The sequence below is a fragment of the Natrix helvetica genome, assembly GCF_964273705.1.
Source record: "Natrix helvetica genome assembly, chromosome: 1".
Lineage (NCBI taxonomy): Eukaryota > Metazoa > Chordata > Lepidosauria > Squamata > Natricidae > Natrix > Natrix helvetica.
The window spans coordinates 32,337,006-32,358,879 of record NC_138548.1 but is presented as its reverse complement, the minus strand read 5'-3'; the positions used below and the strand labels follow the sequence as shown (position 1 = coordinate 32,358,879).

The 21,874-nt window shown below is 37.5% G+C and overlaps 1 protein-coding gene across 1 annotated transcript in view; it reads left to right on the top strand.

Annotated features, from left to right (window-relative positions):
* Nucleotides 1-10,578, top strand: part of LOC309385649 (protein SIX6OS1) — a gene marked incomplete at its 3' end in the record, with an annotated part of 30,627 nt that extends 20,049 nt beyond the window's left edge. The window contains exons 8-12 of the mRNA XM_081940281.1: nucleotides 442-562; nucleotides 6,566-6,642; nucleotides 8,417-8,555; nucleotides 10,037-10,094; nucleotides 10,388-10,578. Of these exons, the coding sequence (XP_081796407.1) occupies nucleotides 442-562; nucleotides 6,566-6,642; nucleotides 8,417-8,555; nucleotides 10,037-10,094; nucleotides 10,388-10,578 (586 nt within the window). The remainder of the gene's footprint in view (nucleotides 1-441; nucleotides 563-6,565; nucleotides 6,643-8,416; nucleotides 8,556-10,036; nucleotides 10,095-10,387) is intronic.
* Nucleotides 10,579-21,874: the final 11,296 nt, after the last annotated feature.

Below are 21,874 nucleotides of genomic sequence, written 5' to 3'. Positions count from 1 at the left end.
CAATGTTTTCTAAACTTTTGATCATTTAATATACAAATTATAGCATGGCCACTAGACTGCACTGTAGCCTAATTCTCAATTTAATTTAAAATACTAGGACCAATTGTTAGAAGTCAACTTCACATAATTAAAATGCTATATGAAATTAACATGCTGTTTCATGTAAGTTACAAGTTAGCCATTTTTTAAATATAGATTTGAATGTGTACTTATATTGTATACTTTTGGGAGGCTAATAAATGATTCATCAACATGTTAATAACAAACTGGGTAAATTTGGATGGAGAATAAAATTATTCAAATTATGGAGAATCAATTCATTGATTTCAGATATTTAAATGAAAATGAGCTCTTCATAACTATGAGCAGAATTGTGGTCCTTTTTAGCTTTTTATTTGAATGTTAAATTGTGTGTTCGATTGATTCCTTAACATATGAAAGTGCTTCTCTGCGGCAGAACACAAAGGAAACTCTTACTCATGCAACAATTCTCAAACAGCAATCAGCAGAACTTGTCAAAACTGCAAAAGAGCTAGAAAAGAAAATCAACTACTTCAAAGAGGTAAGTATTTATGTTGCAGTCTATGTGAACATGTCACTACATCAGATCACAGTGGGAAAGTATTATTAGAGATTGCAGTGTATGAAGTATTTCTGAAACTGGGAATCTAATCTAAGCAGTGATTAATGAATAACTATATTTATAACTATAAGAGAAAAGAAATTTATTTATAAGAAATACATTCTACTAGCAGAAAAGTCAAAGATTATGTGGTTTGTGCATGTATGCATGGAAAGTTAGACAGAAATAAATGACTTCAGATTAGTTGGGTGACTCACCCCAGAAGGTTGTTTTTTGAGGAAAATAGGAGGTGGAAGATTATGTTTGCTATCTTAAGTTATTTGTAAACATAATAAAGATGGGATAAAAAATACACACATTAAAAATTTGTACAAAAAATGAATTTTGTCTTTTAGCATCTAGACAATGTTACAGAAGATCAAAAGGATACTGAACAGATGGAAGAGGATTCTAATATGATAGAAGAAAAAGCAAAAAATCAAGAAAGAAAGAAGGGCTTTGATGGAAGGTGGCATTTTAAAATCAAATATATCACACTGAAACATGAGTCATAAAGAGGTTACTGAATCCTGAAACCTTTCTTGTCCAGAAGTTTTCCCCCTTACAAATTCATAGAGTATTACAAATTGTATCTGCTTTACTTACTATTTTACAGAGCGATTTCTGTTCTAACAGATTTAAATGCAGATTTTCAATATAATATTTACACATAAGCTGGCTAGTGCAGAAAGGTTTATACTATACTTTCCTAATCTGAAGATTCCCTTGCAGTGATTACCTTAGAGTTGGAATGGAATCATCTTACATTGCCTAAAAATATAATAGGACAATTGTGTGATCCTAGTAAAAGATGTGACTTTTCTAAGAAGTTGGTGTTGGCTTCTAGATCAATTTGGGGGAAATGAAGAATGATTCCTTATATAGTCTAAGTAACTATAGAATCTCTCTAGACAAGAAAATACCTCAATTTAAAAAGCAAATCCAGCTCCTAGATAACATGAATTCACTCTAGGAACCAAAAGTAAGTAACATGAATCCTCAAAGAAGCAATGTGGTTTTCCATATGTTTTCTCCAATAGTCAAAGGACATTTCCACACTAGTATTTTATCTAGTATCTCTAATGTATATTTTATGTTCCCTCTTCTGTTCCCACTTTAAAGCATTGGAAAAAAGTAGATAATACTTGAAGAAAAACTGTTAAAAGTAAACAAATAATCCTTCAAATAATAGCATCTTAATATTATTTAGCTATAAAACATTACATTTATGTATAATTTTGCCATTTCATTGAACAAAAAAAAAAAAAAAAGAATTAGAGGAAAAACTTCAACAAACTAAAGCTAAAAAGAACAACAAGCCAAAAATAAAACCAAATGAAAAAGAAAAAAATTGTGAAGACAGAACAAATGTTGTGGTACATTGTTTATCTTTTATTTATTTATGAGTCAAATTTAGAAACTGCCCATCTGCCTCACAGAGATATTAATACTAAATTAAAACCAATTATATTCTATAATAATGTACTTGTTTTCAAAAAGAAAATTTTGTGTTAACAGTTTTAATCAAAGGTAGGTCAATAATTTTGTAACAATTTGGTATTTTCCCATGCTTTTCATATTTCTATTAAGCAAGCTCAATAGACATTATCCAGTGAGGAGATTAGATAAGATTGAGCATTTTTGTATGTCCTTAGCATTTATTTCAAAGTAAAGTAAAATAAAATATGTGTCTCAGGTATTCCATGTTTCTTTCATTGATTTAAATTTTTCTTTCAGCTTGTTCAAAGAGAGTCAACATTTATTGAACAGGAAAGAACAAACATATAAACCATTTAATCTATCTAGCATTTTTCAGAAATTAGTTCAAAGTGTGCCAACTGTGAAACCACTATCTCAGATCACAGACACAGGTAACAAAATATTAAGAGATTTAGCTCTAAGATTTTGAGATGAATGAAAAGAAATATGCTACTGATGTACTTCTCCAATTCATAATCTGTATCTGCATACTCAGCTGTCTACAAACAGAGTTTTATAGAAAATAATCGTGCTAAGTATAGTTGGGGAAACTACCTTAAAATAGTATCAAATACGAAAAAAAATTATAGAAGGAAACAAAACCTTTTGCCAAAAAAGCATTGATAAAGTACTTGCAGTATATTTCAATTGATTTCTAAAAGCAGCATCAGAACAAGAAACAGTACAGGTAGTCCTAGACTTACTACTACAGTTGAGCTCAAAATTTCCATTGCTAAGCAAGGCAATTGTATAGTGAGTTTGTCCCATTTTTGTGACCTTTTAACCACAGTTGTTAAATGAAGCACTGCAGTTGTAGGTGAATCATGCAGTCATTAAGTGAAGTGTGGTTTCTCCCTTTGTCTTCGCTTGTCAGAAGCCAGATGGGAAAGTTTCAAGGCTTCTGACCCGAGACAGTGCAACTGTCACAAATACATGTTGGTTACCAAGTGCCCAAATTTTGATCACATGATCATGAGGATGCTGCAATGGTCATAAGTGTGAAAATGATTAAGTCACTTTTTCAGTGCCATTGTAACTCTGAACCGTTACTAAATGAACGGTTGTAAGTCAAGGTCTACTTTTACAGTCTCTGGGACTCTGGGAAGTAAATGCATATACCAACATAGATAGAATGTTGGATATTCCATCTATGGATAGTGCTGGATATTGCTATATATGTACCATTTTCCCCACAGCATATATACAACCTGTGATATCACTTACCTGGGTCTTTAAATATTTATATATATATATATGAATATTATAGAATATATTAAGGTATTTCCCTCCATAATTGATATATTTCTTGCAGGAAGTATAGATGTTTCTATATCAGTCATACTGGAACTAGTTAGTCAAATACAACTGATTCTGTTTCCTATGGTAATGTGTCATCGTTCCTCTTCAAGGGAGAGAGATAAAGCCGTGCTCTGAGCACATAGAGCTCTGTTTTGCCCAATTTCTCCTCTTATGAGAAATAAATGTCACATCCTTTGTGGGCATACCTTTCCAAGAGCCTGGCATAGGTTTTTAAACTGATATGTCATCACCATCTCAAACTGAACATGGACAAGATGGTTGTACTTCCAAAATCTAAATTGATACAAAATGTTTCTTAAAATATTTTATCAGTATAGCCATCAACATTTGTAATTTTTATTTGATGAATATTCATAGAATCCATCTGTTCTTCATTGCTGAGATTGCATAGCTGCCTGTTCATGCCCTGATTTCTTTCATCTGAATAATTCTAGTAGAATGCTGTCCAGATTATGTCCATATTGTTCTGTTGTTCTGGGCAACATTGAACTACCCTTAGTGCTCTCTTTTTCTAGTACCTATACTAGCTGGATGTTTGCAGAAGGTCAGCACAAATGTGTAACAGCACAACGTTTGTAATCCCTATAGCTGATTCATTGGCTGACAAACCGTATACAACAAGTAGTCCTTAATGGTACTACATCTACTTGGAGGGAAGTGGGGTACCACAATGGGGTTCCATCTTACGCCCAGTACTCTTCAATATCTTCATAAATGATTTAGATGATGGAATAGAAGGGGATCTCGTCAAATTTACAGATGACACTAAGCTGGCAGGAATAGCCAAAACCCCAGAAGACAAGCTCATGATCCAAAAAGTTCTTGACAGACTTGAACAATGGGCCCTATCCCACAAAATAAAATTTAATGTGGAGAAAGTCAAGGTTTTACACCTGGGCAGGAAAAACCAAAGGGTACAAGTGCAGATTAGGCAAAACCTGGCTCATAAATAGTAACTGTGAGAGCGGATTTTTTAGTCCTAGTGGGTGATCACCTAAGCATGAGTCAGCAGTGTGCAGCAGCAGTCAAAAAAGCTAATACAATCCTTGGTTGTATAAAGAGGCATAGAATCAAAATCACATGAAGTATTAGCACCACTTTGTAAAGCCTTAGTAAGACCACATTTGGAATACTGCATCCAGTTTTGGTCACATTACACAAAATGTGGAGAGTTAGGAAAAGGTGCAAAAAGAGCAACTAATATGATTAAAGACCTGGAGACTAAAACATATGAAGAATGGTTGCAGAACTTGGGTTTGGAGAATTGGTTGCAGGATTTAGTCTAGAGAAAAGAAGGACTGGGGGGGGACATGATAGCAGTATTCCAGTACTTGAGAGGCTGCCACAAAGAGGAGGGGGTCAATTTATTTTCCAAAGCACCACAGGGCAGGATAAGAAACAATGGATGGAAACTAATCAAGGAGAAAGCAACCTGGAATTATGGAGAAACTTCCTAACAGTGAAGACAATTAACCAGTGGAACAGCTTGTCTTCAGAAGTTGTGGGTGCTTCATCACTGGAGGTTTTTAAGAAGTGACTGGACAGTCATTTGTCTGAAATAGTATAGGGTCTCCTGCTTGAGCAAAGGACTGGACTAGAAAACTTCCAGCTCTATTCTGCTTGTTGATTGATTGATGTCCTACTGCTCCAGCCTCTGCCTTGAGTCATTGCAGACACCTTCTCTCCTAACATGTTAACAGGTTTGTTGAGCCATGTTGGAATAAGGGGAAAACACCATGTTAATATTGCTTCAGCTAAAAAAAACCCACCAAAATATGGCCAAAAAGGTGTTGCCAGAACAATTTTGTGTTATGGTGGGTGCAAATAGCAAAAACCTTTACTCAAATATTGTAATCTTTTTTTTACTATAAGTTGACTGCTACTATATAATTACCCTTTTGATGTCAATTTTATATTATTCCTACGTGAGAATCAACTTAATAATATAGAACTCATAATCTTATATAATATAGGTGCAGAAAAGAAAGAGGATCTGGCAGGACATTCAACAGTGACTAGTATATATTTCAACCATATGGAAAATGAAAATCAGGTATGCAATCAGGTATGCAAACAAAAAGCAAAATGAGTAATATGCATCCATTACCGAGTGCGTTTCAAGGTCTTGATTATGATCTTTAAAGCACTTCATGGCATAGGACCTAGTTACATGCAGGATCGCATCCTGCCCCACACATCCCTACGACCAATTCGCTCACACAGAGAGGGACTTCTCCGGGTGCCGTCCGCCAAACAGTGTCGGGGGGCGACATCCAGGAGCAGAGCCTTCTCTGTGATGGGCCCAGCCCTGTGGAATGACCTCCCCCGTGACATCAGGATTATTTCCGATCTCCGCTCCTTCCGTGTACAGTTGAAGACCCACCTCTTTCAACTATCCGGCCTGGCTCAACCGTAATTTTTTCATATTCCTCCTGACTGTCTTTTTTAAATTTTACATTTTTATTGTATATTGGGTTTTTATTAAACGGGGCATGTTAAGGGTTTTAATTTGTCTAAATGTTTTAATCTATTAACTCCTCCGTGCATGTATGTTTGTGTATATATGTATGTTTATATATGTCTTAGTGTACGCCGCCCCGAGTCCTGCCCGGAAAGGGAGCGGCTAATAAATCCAAATTTATTATTATTATTATTTATTAATTCAGCACAATAAAATGTATTTAAAAATAATGTGGTGCATCTAAAGTTAATTTTGAAAAAATAATTCTGTTTTCCTTCTATTGGGATTCTTTTTGTCTAAGTTGACACAAGGTCAGTATGGGCAGAGCTATCTACTGTATGAGATCCTTTAGATCGAATGCATTTTGTTTCCTTTTAAGTACGGTACAGTATGGTACACAAATTTAAAAGAAAAACAGGAAACTTACTTAAAAGATATGTTGGGTCCAAGTACCCAAGGTTCAATTCTTTAAGACATGCTAAAAATAAAATAAATAAAAGCAAACAATTAAAAATACAGGGATTTAACTACAACAATTTTCCCTTCAACAAAAAGGTAAGGAATGTAGTAGTAGGGAGGAATAAGAGTTACCTGAGTATTATTTTTAGTGCTGTAGGAGAATAAATGGGTCTTCTATCAGACTTTTATACTCTTAATTTGAAATACATATTGTTTTGTTTTAGAAATATGATAATTCAGAAACCAATATTGTAGGAACAGATTCATCTATAACAAATGATCCCAAGGAAATATCAAATAGGTAATTTTTCAGTCATCCTATCTTCATTAATAATATATAGTTTATGAAAATATATAATTTTGCTTATGTAAATTAATTATTTTCTGAATTGTTTCAGATTATTAGCTAATCAGAAGAACACACTTACTAAACAGTGCTTTAACTTTGAAAATACAAAAGGTAAAAATTTACTAAAATATGCATTATATATATTGCCATTTACTATTTGATAAGAGACAAAATAGTTTTCATTCCATACCATTTAGAAAGATTGGGAGACTCATTATAGCTGTTATTTAATCTTAATACGGCATTAATGCAATTTTTTTTAAGGATATAAAATGTGTTTCAAAATACAAAAGCAGAATGGTGAATCATTCTAAAAATGCATAATATGAATGATCAGTAAAATTATGAATAAAATTAAATTATCTAAGAGCACTTACAAGAGTGGCTAAGCCTATGGCCAGATATCTAGATTGTTTAGCTATTAGGTAACATACTTAGGGATCACCCTTCATTTAATTACCTTAACAACCTTTCATGAGAGATTGGATTGAGAGATTGATTGGCACAGAGTTACCCACTTAATGCCATGATAAAATGAGCCTGAATCATAGTGACTCCAATCCAGCATCTTTACCATTATACTGCATTGGTGAGTTGTGACACTGCACATATTGGAGTGAGGCAAGAAATGAATTAAGTATGAATGGCTTCTTTGAGTAAAGTGAGGTCTTCTTTTTTTTCCTTCTCAATTCTACAATGCTTGGCTCTTCACCTTGTTATACCCTACATCAGATCCCCAACATCTTAAGTTGGCCATTGAAGTATTTCACCTCTCACCCTCTCAGTTCATACATTCATTTTTTATTGTCTGTTTGGGAAACCCTTTCTAGGTGCCAAATGGGTCCACAATTTCAGGGAAATAAATCTAGCGATTGAGTGTTTGGTATTCTGCTCCCTATGTCTTACAATCTTTCTGACATTGATGCTAAAATCTGATGTACATTTATATGACTGGAATATAGCAGCAAATGTTTCTCTTCTTCAATAATGTACCAGTATAATCACCAATGTTACACCATCTTGATTTTTATAAAATATAATTTTATGTGGTAGGAAAAAAGGCTGACTACAAACAAAATGAAAAAATATCAGTGGATTCTGCAGTTATAGCTCAAGTTAGTTTAACTTTTTGTTACATTATTCTATTAAATGATTTTCAATAATTTTGAAAACCAGATATATGCTAATGTTAATTGATTTGATGTTTGCTACTTTAAATTCCTTGCATTGTACTTTTTTGGAAAGCAGTTGGTTGAGAAAAATGATCTTCATGTAACATACCTGCACAGGAGACTAACAGCTTTAAATCTATGTAGATTTCTCTCTGAAGAAGCACTTTAGTTCTTATTCGATCATTTATGTACTAATTTTACAAATTTGGATAAGCTTTGGATGGTGAGATGGGCGGCATATAAATTGAATACATACATTTATAAAATAAATAAATAAATTTAAATCTTTCAACTTTCAGACAGAAATTTCTACTAAATCTGGATGTTATTCTTCAACAAGAGATGCAGATGCTGTATCAGCTCCAGGGCTAATAACTCCAGACACTAACATTTTTCCAAAAACCCCTGACTCTTGTGAGATGAGAACTTCATTTGAACTGTAAGCATTGTTAATTCAAAGTTTATTACTGCATCAAGCTTTGCCTTTCTTCAGGATCTTTCTGATTGTTAACTTCCACTTAATATTCATATCTTCTTCTTTTTCATTGTACTAGATTTCCACCAGAAAGTGAAGGATTGCTGTCCAAGTCACCTGCTTTTTCTTTTCTTGCTGGGTTTAACTCAAAGGCACAGTCACCTGGATTTAATTTTTTTGATTTTTCTGCATTTGGAAGTGAGAGCTCATTAGATCAGGTATTTTTTAGGGTGATTAACCTATTCACTGGTGTTTTGGTTAAAGTTTTCGACTAGAATTGACAGGATTCAGATTGAAATCCCAATTTCTTGTATAAAAGAAAGAAGAATAATCATGATCAACACCTAGAATTATATGGAAGAAAGCCAACAAAGAGGTGCTAAAGCAGGGGTGTCAAACTTGCGGTGTCACGTTGGCATCGCATGATGTATCGGGACTTTATTCCCTTTCACTAAACTGGGCATGAGCATGGCCAGCGCGTGAAGTGTCCTGCCTACCGGCCACGAGTTTGACAGCCCTGTGCCAAGGAAACGAGAGCAAAAGGCCTGGTTGATGCACACAGACCATGACCTGGCTTCGCTCTTGCCACTGCAGTTCCCTCCTGCCCCAGTTAAGGTCACCATTTTACAATGCTCCTTATTGGATGGTACATTATCATTTTTATATTTGATTAGTTAGCATTATCGTTTTATGCTATGTTTATGTCTTTCATTTGACTTTATTTATATCCTGTTATTCTGTTCTGTTCAATGTGCAGTTGCAAGGATTCAACTCACTTTGTTGTGAAACTCTGTAAACTCAGTTCTGATGATAGATTAATTGGTTTTGATGTGGTCTCATTCTTCACCAAAAATCAAGGAGAATACATCAAAACTAATCAATTTATCAGCAGAATTCAAGAAGACACTGCTACATGTTAAGAGAATATTTCCTGAAGATACCACTAAAAACCTCCATCATCGCCTCATGTCCAGCTACCTACAATATAACAATGAATTTTATGAGCAAAATGAGGGAGTTTCTATGGGGAAGAAGCAACCTGGCTCTGGTATTTGAATGCCACTTTTGTGATCTGGAGTCCTGGTAAAGAAGTCAAAAATCCCTAAAACATCTGAATAGCCTTCTCTAGAGTGCACTATTGATCAGGATCAGGTGAGGGGCAGTTTGTCATGGAGAAAGTCTATATATGTGGTTATTAAGAGTCAACAGTAATTTGATGGAATTGATTGATCAAGCAAGCAAGCAATCAATAGTTTAGGAAAAACATAAGAAAACAAGGGATAGGATGGAAATGTAAATAATTATTCCTGGTGCATAGAACATGCTTAGAAAGAAATTAGAGTATGGGGCCACTAATTAAGCTGAATAATTCAGGTCAGACAAAATAACCCCACATAATTAACTACGGATTTGCTTCCACAAGCTGTGCTGATTGTCTTTAATTTGTTAGAGAGGTATTAAACACGTTTAAAAATGATAAGTTCTGTTACAGAGATTCTCTGACTGATGCTGTGACCCTCCCCCATGCATCGTCGTCCCCCCCCCCCCCGATGAATAAAGCTAATGAGTTCTTCTTTGGTATTATTGAGAGCACCAATGGCAAGTTTAGCACTGACTATGCTCTTATCTCATTTCTTATCCTATTTGTCAGACATATATCTAATGTGCCATTTTCTAATGAATTCACTTGGTCTTTTAGCCAGGTGAAAGCTGTTCTGCTGGAAATATAAATCCAATTTCTCCACACAAAGATATTGGTAAGTTTTCATGGTAGAAATATATTGTGATTACCTATTGTTTATTCATAAATTACTGAAAAGCATTTATATTGAGAGCCAGACTATACCTTTTAAACAAAAATATTTTAAAAAGAGCTCCATCCAGGAGCTAATGCCATCTCCCCCCAATTTATAATATTTCTGGAGAGTCTAATGTATTGTAATTGGAATACTCTTTTGCTTTTTGTTTTAATAATGGCTTATAATCAATATTAATATGTTATTGATATATACTGTATCAAATGTTAATTCAGAGTATTATTCTGTTCAAGGAGATTTCTTTGGGAAAATGGATAATGAAGATTCATTTACATTTGCATTTCCAACACTTCCTTCTGCTCAGGTTTTTCAAGATGGGAAAGAAGGCTTTAATTTTCCCTTTGCTTTTGGATCATCTGAGCAATCCACTCTAAAAGGTTTTCAATCTGCCTCAGAAAACAGAAAGCCATTTTCACTTTTCTGAATTTATCCTTAGCTGTGTTGTAATGTTCTACATAAAACAAGAAAAAATAATAGAAAAAAGAGAATGTAAATATTTTTATCTATGGTGACCTCTATTCGTTAGATTACTTTTCAGTTTTTAAATAGCTCTTTGTTAAAAGTTAAAGGGATGTATTCTATTTGTTTAAGTGTGTAATGCATTTTATTGTATGGCATACTAGGCAAGCTTCTAATCTAAATTTATACACTAGCCTTTTCAACAGGTTTGCTGATGTTGACAAAATAATGTACTGTTTGTTTCTGTAATGACACCAGAAATATAAAAGCAGTTTTGGTAAAGTTTTTATAGTTAATAATGGCAAAGTTGTTTCCCTTTCTTCTATTGCTATATATGAGATTATATTGTCACATTGTTATATATTTTACATACAAGCAAAATATTGTTTTCAACATTTTAAAACATGAATTCTTAGAAAATGTTATAGTATAAAACAATTTAAGTTGAAATAAAGTTTACATCACCATATTAAAACTTCACATTTCTTTACATCCGAAAGAAAGGGCATTAAAATCACTTCTATGAACTGGTCTATTTTCAAGACAACAAAATATGATCCAATTAGCCAACAGATTACTGAATAAAGAAATAAACATATTTCTTTAATACTTCATTTATTTTAATTAGCTTATCTTCCAAACAAAGGTGTTAGAGGGAGAGGCGAAATAAAACACAAAATCCGTATTGGAATATTGCAATAAAAACTCTGCCCCTTATGCACTGGCATGTAATTTTACAATGCTAGTGAAAATGGGTGATGTGAAAATGCGTTGTGCTTATATACCATAATGACATTTTCAGATTTTGGGGTCATTGTGATTAGGATAGAATAGAATAGAATAGAATAGAATAGAATAGAATTCTTTATTGGCCAAGTGTGACTAGACACATAAGGAATTTGTTTCCGGTGTGTAAGCTCTTGAGGTACATACAATAATAGTGATAAGCAACAAAGTTATAGTCATAAGGAGATAGGAAATAGGGAAGATGAGAATAATGATGGTAATACTGCCTTTTTAGATAGTTTGACGGTGTTGTGGGAATTAGTTGTTTAGCAGAGTGATGATATGTGGGAAAAACTGTCCTTGCGTCTAGTGGTCCTGATGTACAGTGTCCTATGGCGTCATTTTGAGGGTACAATTTGAAACAATTTATGTCCAGGATGTGAGGAATCTGTAAATATTTTCACAGCCCTCTCTTTGACTCGTACAGTGTACAGGTCCTCGATGGAAGGCAGGTTTGTAGCAATTGTTTTTTCTGTACTTCTAATTATCTGTTGAAGTCTGGGTCTGTCTTGTTTGGTTGCAGAGCCAAATCAGACAGTTATAGAGGTGCAGATGACAGACTCAATAATTCCTCTGTAGAACTAAATCAGCAGCTCCTTGGGCAGTTTGAGCTTTCTGAGTTGGCGCAGGAAGAACATTCTTTGTTGTGCTTTTTTGATGACGTATTTAATGTCTGCTCCTAACTTTTAGCACTGGCATTAGTTCCTAATGGTTGTCTGAAGATAAATAACTGGCTGCAATTTCATACCAAAGTGACAAACACAAATCATACTTTCATTCCTATTATGTTTTCTTAATGATTTAACTTTACAAAAAATCTTCTGGACCAATTTTTTCTGACCACTTGCTTCCCAAAATCAGGTAGACAGCAAAGCTCTAGAAACCATCCACAATTTTGATTTTTAAATGCTGCTGAAAGATAAGCATTAACTAGACATAATACTGTGCAAAGTGCATTTGCAACCAAATCTTAATAACCTAAGCAACCCAACATTGTAGCAGTAATCTTTACAGGATTACACGTTCAACAGCATTAGCAATGTGTTTCCATTGCCAGTCTGCAAAGCACAGCAAAAGACACAAGTAACCCACTCATCCAGCCATGTAAACTCTATGTTCCCCATAGTGAAGATTTAAAAAAAAGACTTGTCAGGAAGATTTGGTATTTAAGCATCTGCTATCAGTTTTCTTCGTTTAGTCCTGTGCTTATAATTTCTTCTTTCCTTTCAATATTCCACTCCCACCAGTTTGAAAAAAATCCCTATCGCAAGCCACAGGAAAAGGGCCATTTCTAGGTCAAAATATTTTTCACATCCCTAAGGGAAAAAAGCTTTCTCAGGGATTTCCACTTTCATATTTCTAGATATTCAATATGTGACAGAGTAAAGTATATATAAACCAAATCTGTGAGACTACACTGAGTAAGTGACAGCCCCAGTGTGACCTTATCTGGAGTTGGAAACTGAAGCCGCATCAAGATTGTTTAGAACTTGAATGAAAGACATCCAGGAAATAAAAGAGCTGTAAATCATGAAAGCAAAAACAACCCCTTCTATACTGTTGCTATAAAAAGTACAAATATGCATTCACAATGTATTTTATTTAGAAGACTACCACAAATGTCAAAACTCCATGAATGAACATTGAAATTACAACTTCTATTAAAATTTCTGTTTATTTCAAATATATAATCAATCTTAGATGAATTCTTTTCACTTTTTCTACTAGCAAAGAATGCATTCTGGTTACAGAGTTGTAGTTCTTCCTGACCTTTTGGAATCTGCTGAAATCCAGTTTGATAGTGCCACTAACAATGACTCTAGATTTTCTACCAAATTTTAATTAGCATGAGAGCCACTTAAAGAAAAAAAGCAGTGGAAAGAAAATAAATAAATAAGGCTTTACAGTTTATTATTTATTATGATGTCAAATAGATAACCTTGTCTGAACATGACTATCACAGTAGAATATGGTCTCTAAAATTTATACCCAGAAATCTAAAATCTGGCTGTGCAGTTGGTTCAATTGCTTCTCCACTCTCATCACAGGTATTATTTCTGACACAAAATCAATATTCTGTCAGCTCATCCATCCACATACTTCCACTAATCATCAGCAAATAACAGCCAGGCCTCATGGATAATGAGGGGGACCTAGTTATAACTTTACAGATACCATCTATGTGTTGATGTGCATTCATATTTTCCTCTCTTTTGATATTAGTAAAGATGGAACTTCAGAGGGCACACCTGGATTTCCTTTTTTTAAAGATGTTGCCAGCTGCTTGCCTTCAAGGCTGAATGGCTCATTTAGGTTTTTTTCCCCATCTTAGCTTCTTTTAGGGTATATCTCTTGACATCTCCAGAGTTGACACAAGTCACATGTTATCAAATCTCTGTTCCTGGTGAATAGCATTCAGTCTAATGTTCTCTGACTCACACCCAGGTTGTCTTCAGAGAGCAGTTCTGCTTCCAGACATATCACTCTGTATTCTTACATTAGCATTTTGCCAGGAAATGGCTTTTGGCATAATACTCCGATTATCTTTGTTGATTTAGTATGAAGTTGATGCTCTTTTTTAAGTATTCCCAACAATTCACCTTTGGAAAGGTAATTTTTTATTGTTTATATCATTTTTACTTCCTCAAATATACTTTGCCCTTTACAAAAGGGCTTAATTTCTGAAGAATTTTTAAGCCTTATAGAATCAAGGTCATGTGAAGTGTTAATACCAATGTCAGGGTTCCAAATAGCATCCAAAATTAAATCAGAGTCTGAGGCAAAGGAATCCTCAAAGTTACAATTTATTAAGAGAGCCATGTTGGCACATCTGGGAAAACCTGAATCTGAAGGCTTCCCGGTTTTCCCACCCAGTTGAAAGTTCAAGATCTTGCCCCCACACCCACAAATCCATCACATGGTCCAATCTTCCACTGCCATGCTGGCAGCTTCCACCTATCCAGTTCTGGTCAGGTACAGAGACAAAAGATGACCTTGGCTTTCTAGAAATAATTTTGTTATGGCTACATAGCATCTAACTCTGTACATTCTCCCCTCCCATTTTCCCACAATAGAAAATGCGTACTAGAATAATAGAAAGTATGGCAGGCTTCGAAATGGCTTCAGAGGGCTACAACCACAACCTGGGAGCATTCCTTTGATAGTATACACAGTAATCAGAGTGGAGATGTTTGCCTTCAACAAAAGTAAATCAAACAAATGAAATGGGTTCTAGAAGTGGTTAATTCTTGCTTGAGGGCGAGGTCATTCCCTTATCTCCTCAAGAAATCATTGCTGAACTTCAGTATACTGGACATTTTTCATCCAGTATCTAACCTTCCCCTTTCAGGGAAAATGGTTGAGAAGGGGATTGAAAAGCAGCATCAGAAGACTTTGGAAGAAGTAGATTATCTGGATTCCTTTCATTTGGAATTCAGGCCCGGGTATGGGTTCACTTTTGGATGGGCTTCTGCATCCATCCTTATCCCACTTGCCCTCTTTGCAGCTTTCAGTACCATCAAACATGATATCCTTCTGGGTTGGCTTAGAGGATTGGATTTGATGTTGGTTTGCCTCCTTTTCCAGGATCAGTTCCAATGAGGGTGATTGATGAAGAATGCAGGAGCAGTTATTTATGCTTCTAGAACAGCACATGTTACACCTCTGCTCCATGAGTTGCATTGGTTGCCACTTTGCTTCCTGGCCCAAATTCAAGGTTCTGGTTTTAACTTTTGAAGCCCTTCAAGTTCTCCTTGATTATATCTGCCCATCCCATCAGATCTTGTAGAGAAGGCATGCTAAGGATCTACACTTGACAGGACCCAGGAGATGGGCCTTCTTTGCCATTGATCCTGCCTCATGGAACATTCTTCCCATTCTTCGAAGTGAGGTTAGTTCCATCCCTGTTATTTTGCCAAATCCATTGGCAGAGCTCCTTACAATATTGTCTCACACCCTTCCTCTTCCCCACTAACTTTTCAGTGGAATAACGCTTGGCAGGAGGTAGGGCTGACTTAAGAATTGTTAAGTGAATCACTGCAATTTTTAGGTTGGTAACACAGTTGTAAAGTGAATCTGGCTTCCCCATTGACTTGCTTGTCAGAAGGTCGCAAAAGGTGATCACACAACCCCAAGACACTGCAACCATCATAAATATGAACCAGTTGTCAAGCATCCAAACTGATCTTGCGACTATGGGAATGCTACAATGGTCATAAGCATGAAAAATAGTCATGTCACTTTTTCAGTCCTGTTGTAACTTTGAATAGTCACTAAACAATGGTTGTAAGTCAAGGGTTGCATGTATATCTATGTGGACATACACACACATTACCTCTCCCACTTTCTGTCTCCTGGTTAACACCAGGCAGAACAAATAAGTAAAATAAACAGAAGGGAACTATTTTGATCTGTCCTCATGCACTTTCTCAATTCACAGGTCAGTTTTATTTATTTTCATGATAATATTTATGTTTTAAAAGACTGACATTCTTGTTTTTAAACCAAAATTGGCTGGCAATCACTGTGCAGGGTGAAGCAGAAACCTTCTTGCAGACACATTGGCAGAACTCCCTCCCCTTCATCATTCTAGGTGATTCTTAGTGATTAGCCACCTTCTTATGCCCCAGTGATCTATCTGCTGGGATCTTTAGTTTCTTTTTAACCTTACCATTAACCTTAAACCAAAGAAATGAAAGTGCAATCAGAGAATAGCTGTGCCTTGCAGCTTTCAGAAGAAACCCATGGAGCATATTTCAATCAATGGTGTTTCCTATTTTACCACTCTGACAAAAACCATGGCCAATCAAACATATTTTATAAGAGCAAGAGATAACAAGAGAATTTCTTCCATGCTGTGATGGCCTTTTCCTCAAATATTGGTGTATAAGAATATTTTAGGGGCCCCTTTCAAAACAAAGATCAGGACATCTTATACTGAATTACATATTGCTTTATAGATAGCGCTGGAGGCAAAGAAAAGTGGAATTATAATCTCTCTTTATAGACCTGTGCAAATTAGAATATAAATATGATTGGACAGAACACCTACAGTATGTATTTCATTGAATATAACACATCATGTGGCTGGTGATGTCAGGCCATTAGGATGTATACTTTAAAAGCATCTTCAACACTTTTCAGCAGAAGCGAAAGATGTACTACTGCCTGTATAATTCTTACAAGTTTGCATTAAGTTCACTTTCTCCATGTGTTGTGGAATTTATGTATGATTTAGGTATAATATTGTGTTTCCCCGAAAATGACAGGGTCTTATTTTCTTTTGACCCCCTCAAATTTTGCTTGGGCCTTATTATCGGGATGGGGGCTTATTGGTTTGGGGTTGCCGGGTGGCTGCTCTCTTGCAAGCGGGCGCCCGAAGAGCCGGGCACAGCCTCAGGGGCAAACGGCTGTGTTGCGCTGTTGCAGCAGTGCAACAAAGCCGCCATGAGGTGACCATACTCATGAGCAGCTGCCTGGCAACACCCCTTTCCAGCCGGGCAGAGCGCCACTCACCAACCCAGTAATATCCCAAAGGCTAAGCCACGTGGCGCTCTGCCTGGCTGGAAAGAGAGGTTGCGCGAGCACCTGTTCCGCCTTCAGCTCGCATGCCTCCCTGCCTCACCATGCCCAACTCTCCCTACAGGGCTGGATTGCCCCACTGCCGCTGCCACCCCGCTGCCACAGACTCGGCAGTGGATCTCCAGAGTTTGGAGCCAGTTAGGCTTGGAGCATGGCGGTGGCAGTGGGGCAATGGCGGCAGCCCGGCCCAGCCCTGTAGGGAGAGTTGGGCATGGTGAGGCAGGGAGGCACACGAGCTGGAGGCAGAACAAGTGCTCGTGCAACCTCTCTTTCCAGCCGGGCAGAGCGCCACACGGCTTAGTGCTTTTGGGATATTACTGGGTCGGTGAGTGGCACTCTGTCTGGCTGGAAAGGGGTGTAGCCGTGAGAGCAGCAACACGGCAACCTACCACTCCAGCTGGGCACAGGGCCACCCACCAACCTAGTGGTATCTCAAAGGCATCAAACAATGTGAGCGCCTTTGCCCCCTCCCCCCGCTCCTGCAGCTTTGCGCCTTCGGGATATCGCTACGTTGGTGAGTGGCGCTCTGCCTGGCTGGAGGGGGGGTTGTCTAGGGGCTTATTATTGGGGGAGGGCGTATATTTTTGCCCACAGGAAAAATATGGCATGGTCTTATTATCAGGACATGTCATAATTTTGGGGAAACATGATAGTTAGTTAGAGGCTATAGAACCTTGATGGTGAACCTATGGAACACATGCCAGAGGTGGCATACAGAGCCCTCTCTGTGGACACGCACACTGGCCAGCTGATCTTCGGGTTTTCAGTGCTCCAGCGCGTGCAAAGACCAGCTGGCTGGCGTACATGTGTGCACCTGGAAACCTAAAGACCAGGTGGCCAGCACACGCATGCGCACTGGTCAGCCGGTCTTTGGGTTTCCAGCACTCTGGTGCCTGCATGCATATACACACACACGCATTCCAGTTTGGGCACTCGGTGCCGAAAAGGTTCCCCATCACTGCTATAGAATTTTGAGCAGCTGTGATTTAGTTTTAAAAAACACACACAACAGAAGGCCTTTTAGCACCATTTGGTTACCTGAATGGATCATGTTTCATGGATATGAGGGTTCTTGTTGGCAATGTTTAGCATCATATATTGTTGAGAATTACTTTGCCTCTGTGGTCCTATGAGCTGCTTTAACCATTAAAGCTGTTCTCTTTGTTTGCTACCTAGTCTCTTTTTTACATAGTTAAATGCATCTCTGTTCCTGCTCTCTCTGGCCTTCAATATGTAATTTAGACAGAAATGAGGCTTTTGTCTCCTCATGTACTGTATATCTCTTAATAATCAGCTTTCTGCTAGACAGATAAATACATAATACAATTAGAAGAAACATATCAATGATCTGCTTTAAGTTATAATATTCTGATGACTAAGTATGTACATGATTTGCAACCTCTAATGAACGAAGTTTAAGGAATGCAGGGAAAATATGTGACTAAGTTTAAATATAATGGAGATCAACCTAATAACAACAGGTATAGCAACAATTGCTTGGTAATGAAGATAGAATAGAATAGAATAGAATAACAGAGTTGGAAGGGACCTTGAAGGTCTTCTAGTCCAAACCCCTGCTTAGGAAGGAAACCCTACACCACTTCAGACAAATGGATATCCAACATCGTCTTAAAAACTTCCAGTGTTGGAGCATTCACAACTTCTGAAGGAAATTACATTACGAATTGTTCTAACTGTCAGGAAATTTCTCCTTCTCAACTACTTGATTAGTTTCCAACCATTGCTTCACCTACCCTCAGGTGCCTTGGAAAATAGTTTGACTCCCTTTTCTTTGTGGCAACCCCTGAGATATTGGAACACTGCTATCATATCTCCCCTAGTCCTTCTTTTCATTAAACTAGACATACCCAGTTCCTGCAACTGTTCTTCATATGTTTTAGCTTCCAGTCCCCTAATCATCTTTGTTGCTCTTCTCTGCACTCTTTCTAGAGTCTCTACATCTCTCTTACATCATGGCGACTAAAATTGGATGCAGTATGCCAAGTGTGGCCTTACCAAGGCATTATAAAATGGTATTAACACTTTGGTGTATTGATTCTATCCCTCTATTTATGCAGCCTAGAACTGTGTTGGCTTTTTTGGCATCTGCTGCACACTGCTGGCTCATATTTAAATGGTTCTCCACTAGGACTCCGAGATCCCTCTCACAGTTACTACTATTGAGCAAAGTACCATCTATACTGTACCTGTGCTTTTTGTTTTTCTTGCCTAAATGTAGAACCTTGCTTTTTTCACCATTGAATTTCATTTGTTAGATAATGCCCAATGTTCTTGTTCATTCCCAATCATGGTCATTTTCACTTGGATGGCTGCTAAAAACCTAGACAAGTTAAATAACTTTTTCGTATACATTTAATAGTTCATTTCCTGTTAGAATGCTCATGTGGATATTTGTCATAAGAGGGGGCAGAGGTAGACTGCTACAGGTTCGCCTGGATTTGGGAGAATGTTAATGTCGGTTCGGAGAACCTCCAAATCCCACCCCTGGTTGGCCCTGCCCAGAGTGCCCCTCCCAGAAGTCTCCATGTGGTCCGCAAGATCATTGAAAGCTGAGAGACATTTATGCTACTCTTGGATGCTTACTTGGCCCTGTGGACCGGAGGAGTTGGGTTCAAAGGTTGAGAAAACTTGAAGTGACATCAAGACTATATTTAAACCTGCCACAAATGACCTAGGTATATTTTGAAACACAGAAGAGTTTTTAAATAGCTGTAGAGGCAGCTGTAGTTCTGCTATAATGAAAAGAGCATGAGTGCAAAGATGTGTGTATGCGTGTGTGTGTGTGTGTGTGTGTACATGTAAGCGGTTATATGTTGCAATGGGCAGTGAAAATGTCCAGTTGTGTTTCCAGTGTTTAACATGCTTCAGTGTGGGGCGATGCGTGCTGAGAGGAGGGGAGAGAATGTGGCCTCAATAAGGCAAAATTTTAAAAAGAACATCCTTTTCATTCAATCTCAATTAGAAAGAAATGTTTTCTCTGGCGTGCTTTTCTTTCCCCCTTTCAGAGCTTCGTGCGAGGCTCTTTTGTGGTTTCCAAAGAAAAGGAGCAAGCGGTCAATAGGAGGGGAGGGCCACGTACAGTGGATTTCTGTTTCCTGCAAGCCAGCAACATAATGCATTGTGTCAGGGAAAGAGGCCAACATCCGGAGGAGGAGATCTAGGAATTAAACAGCGCAGCAGGGGAAGGAGACTTGTTGCTAGGTGACTGGCGACTGCTGCATGTCCCTCTACCGCAACGAAGCCGGAGGTTGGTTCTTCTTTTATCCTTGTGATTGCGGACTCCTGTGACCTTGCCTTTCAGTCGGCACCCATAATTAACTCTGCTCAGAGGACATCTTTCCATTTATTTGCCTTTCACCAAGGTTCAGAGAGTCCCTGGTCAGTTGCTGCCGCTATTGAATCAGGAGCCTCCAAGAAATACATTTCAGCTGGCTATTGACTGGGTACCAATGAGACTGGCTGGAAGACAGCTCAAGGCAGGGCTTTTCAACTTTAATAACTTTAAGAAAGGTGGACTTCAACTCCCAGAGTTCCTTGGGCAGTAGCGTTTTGCAGGCTTTGCAATTTTAAGATGTGCGGACTTCAAATTGTCACACTGACCCATGCACCTTAAAAGTTGCCAGGATTGAAAAACACTAACTCATGTTTCCCTCCTCTTCATGCTTTTGCCACTGTCTTCAAGTGGCCATCTTTGTCTTTTCATTCTTTCAAAGACCTTGCCGTCTTGGTTCATGTTGCTGTTGAGAGAAGCAGCTCCTGTGAATATTTGCTGTTCCTTCTGTAGCTTCATAAATACTAGGTTGAACAAAATGTTCCCTGTTCCCTTCCACTATAAATGCCTTTCTCTGAAACAAAAATGAGTTCCCTCTTTCCCCCACCCCCAAATATTAGCTTCAAAATTGGAGGGCTATATTAAGTAAGTTAAGTTGTAAGTTAAGTGTGAATGCAATAGCCTGGAATATAATAGCCTTAGGACTTGAACTATTCTGCTCCCTTAGGGAAACAGATTGTATCCCAGATCTTATACAAGTGGAACTGTCTAAGATGAGCAAGCTACTTTGGCTAGAGAAGTAGAAATAGTTGCCAGCCCCTCACTGGCTCTTCTTTTAACTGAACTCTGAAATCCAGATGTCCTAGTCCAATCAAGTCCCTTAATAAACACTTTCTAAGAAATAGAATGCCTGTGAGAAAAGTTTAAGGACATTTTTAGGCTATACACAATTGGCTTTAATTTATTTGAGTACTTAAAGGACTGCTTAGGTATCTTTGAAATGGTACCACAAAGGAAAACAAAGATTTACTTAAACTGTATCTGAATAGTGGGAAATCAGGCAAATGTTGCTCTAAAATAGAAATACAAATACCGGAGAAGATTTAATAGATGAATTGTGCTCCTGTTTAGTTAGTTACCCTGATGATACTCAACTTTAAGGGCACTTTGCACTCTATCTTCTTACATTTCTTTAATTTTAAGCAAAGTTCAATTTGAGGACACCTTCAAATAGAGAAATGTTCAAAGGGAAATGGAACATCCTGCCCTCGTCATAAATTCAAGGTGGGTTATATTGGGGTTAGGGCAGTGGTGGGATCCTCTCAGTTTAATAACTGGTTCGGTGATCATGTGATTTGCATGCGCGTACACAGTATGAAGAAATCTTCACTTCCAGGTTTCTTTGGAGGAGTAACATAGCTGATTCGCATGGCTATCTGCTTTGCTGCCCTAATAGCTGAGAAGATAAAGGTAGGAAAATAGCACGGATGAGGGATCTGATCATCGGCGTGAACTGGTTCACTCCCAGCTGATTGTCGGAGCTACCGGTTCATCTGAACCAGTCCAAACCAATAGAATCCCACCCCTGGGTTAGGACCTAGTG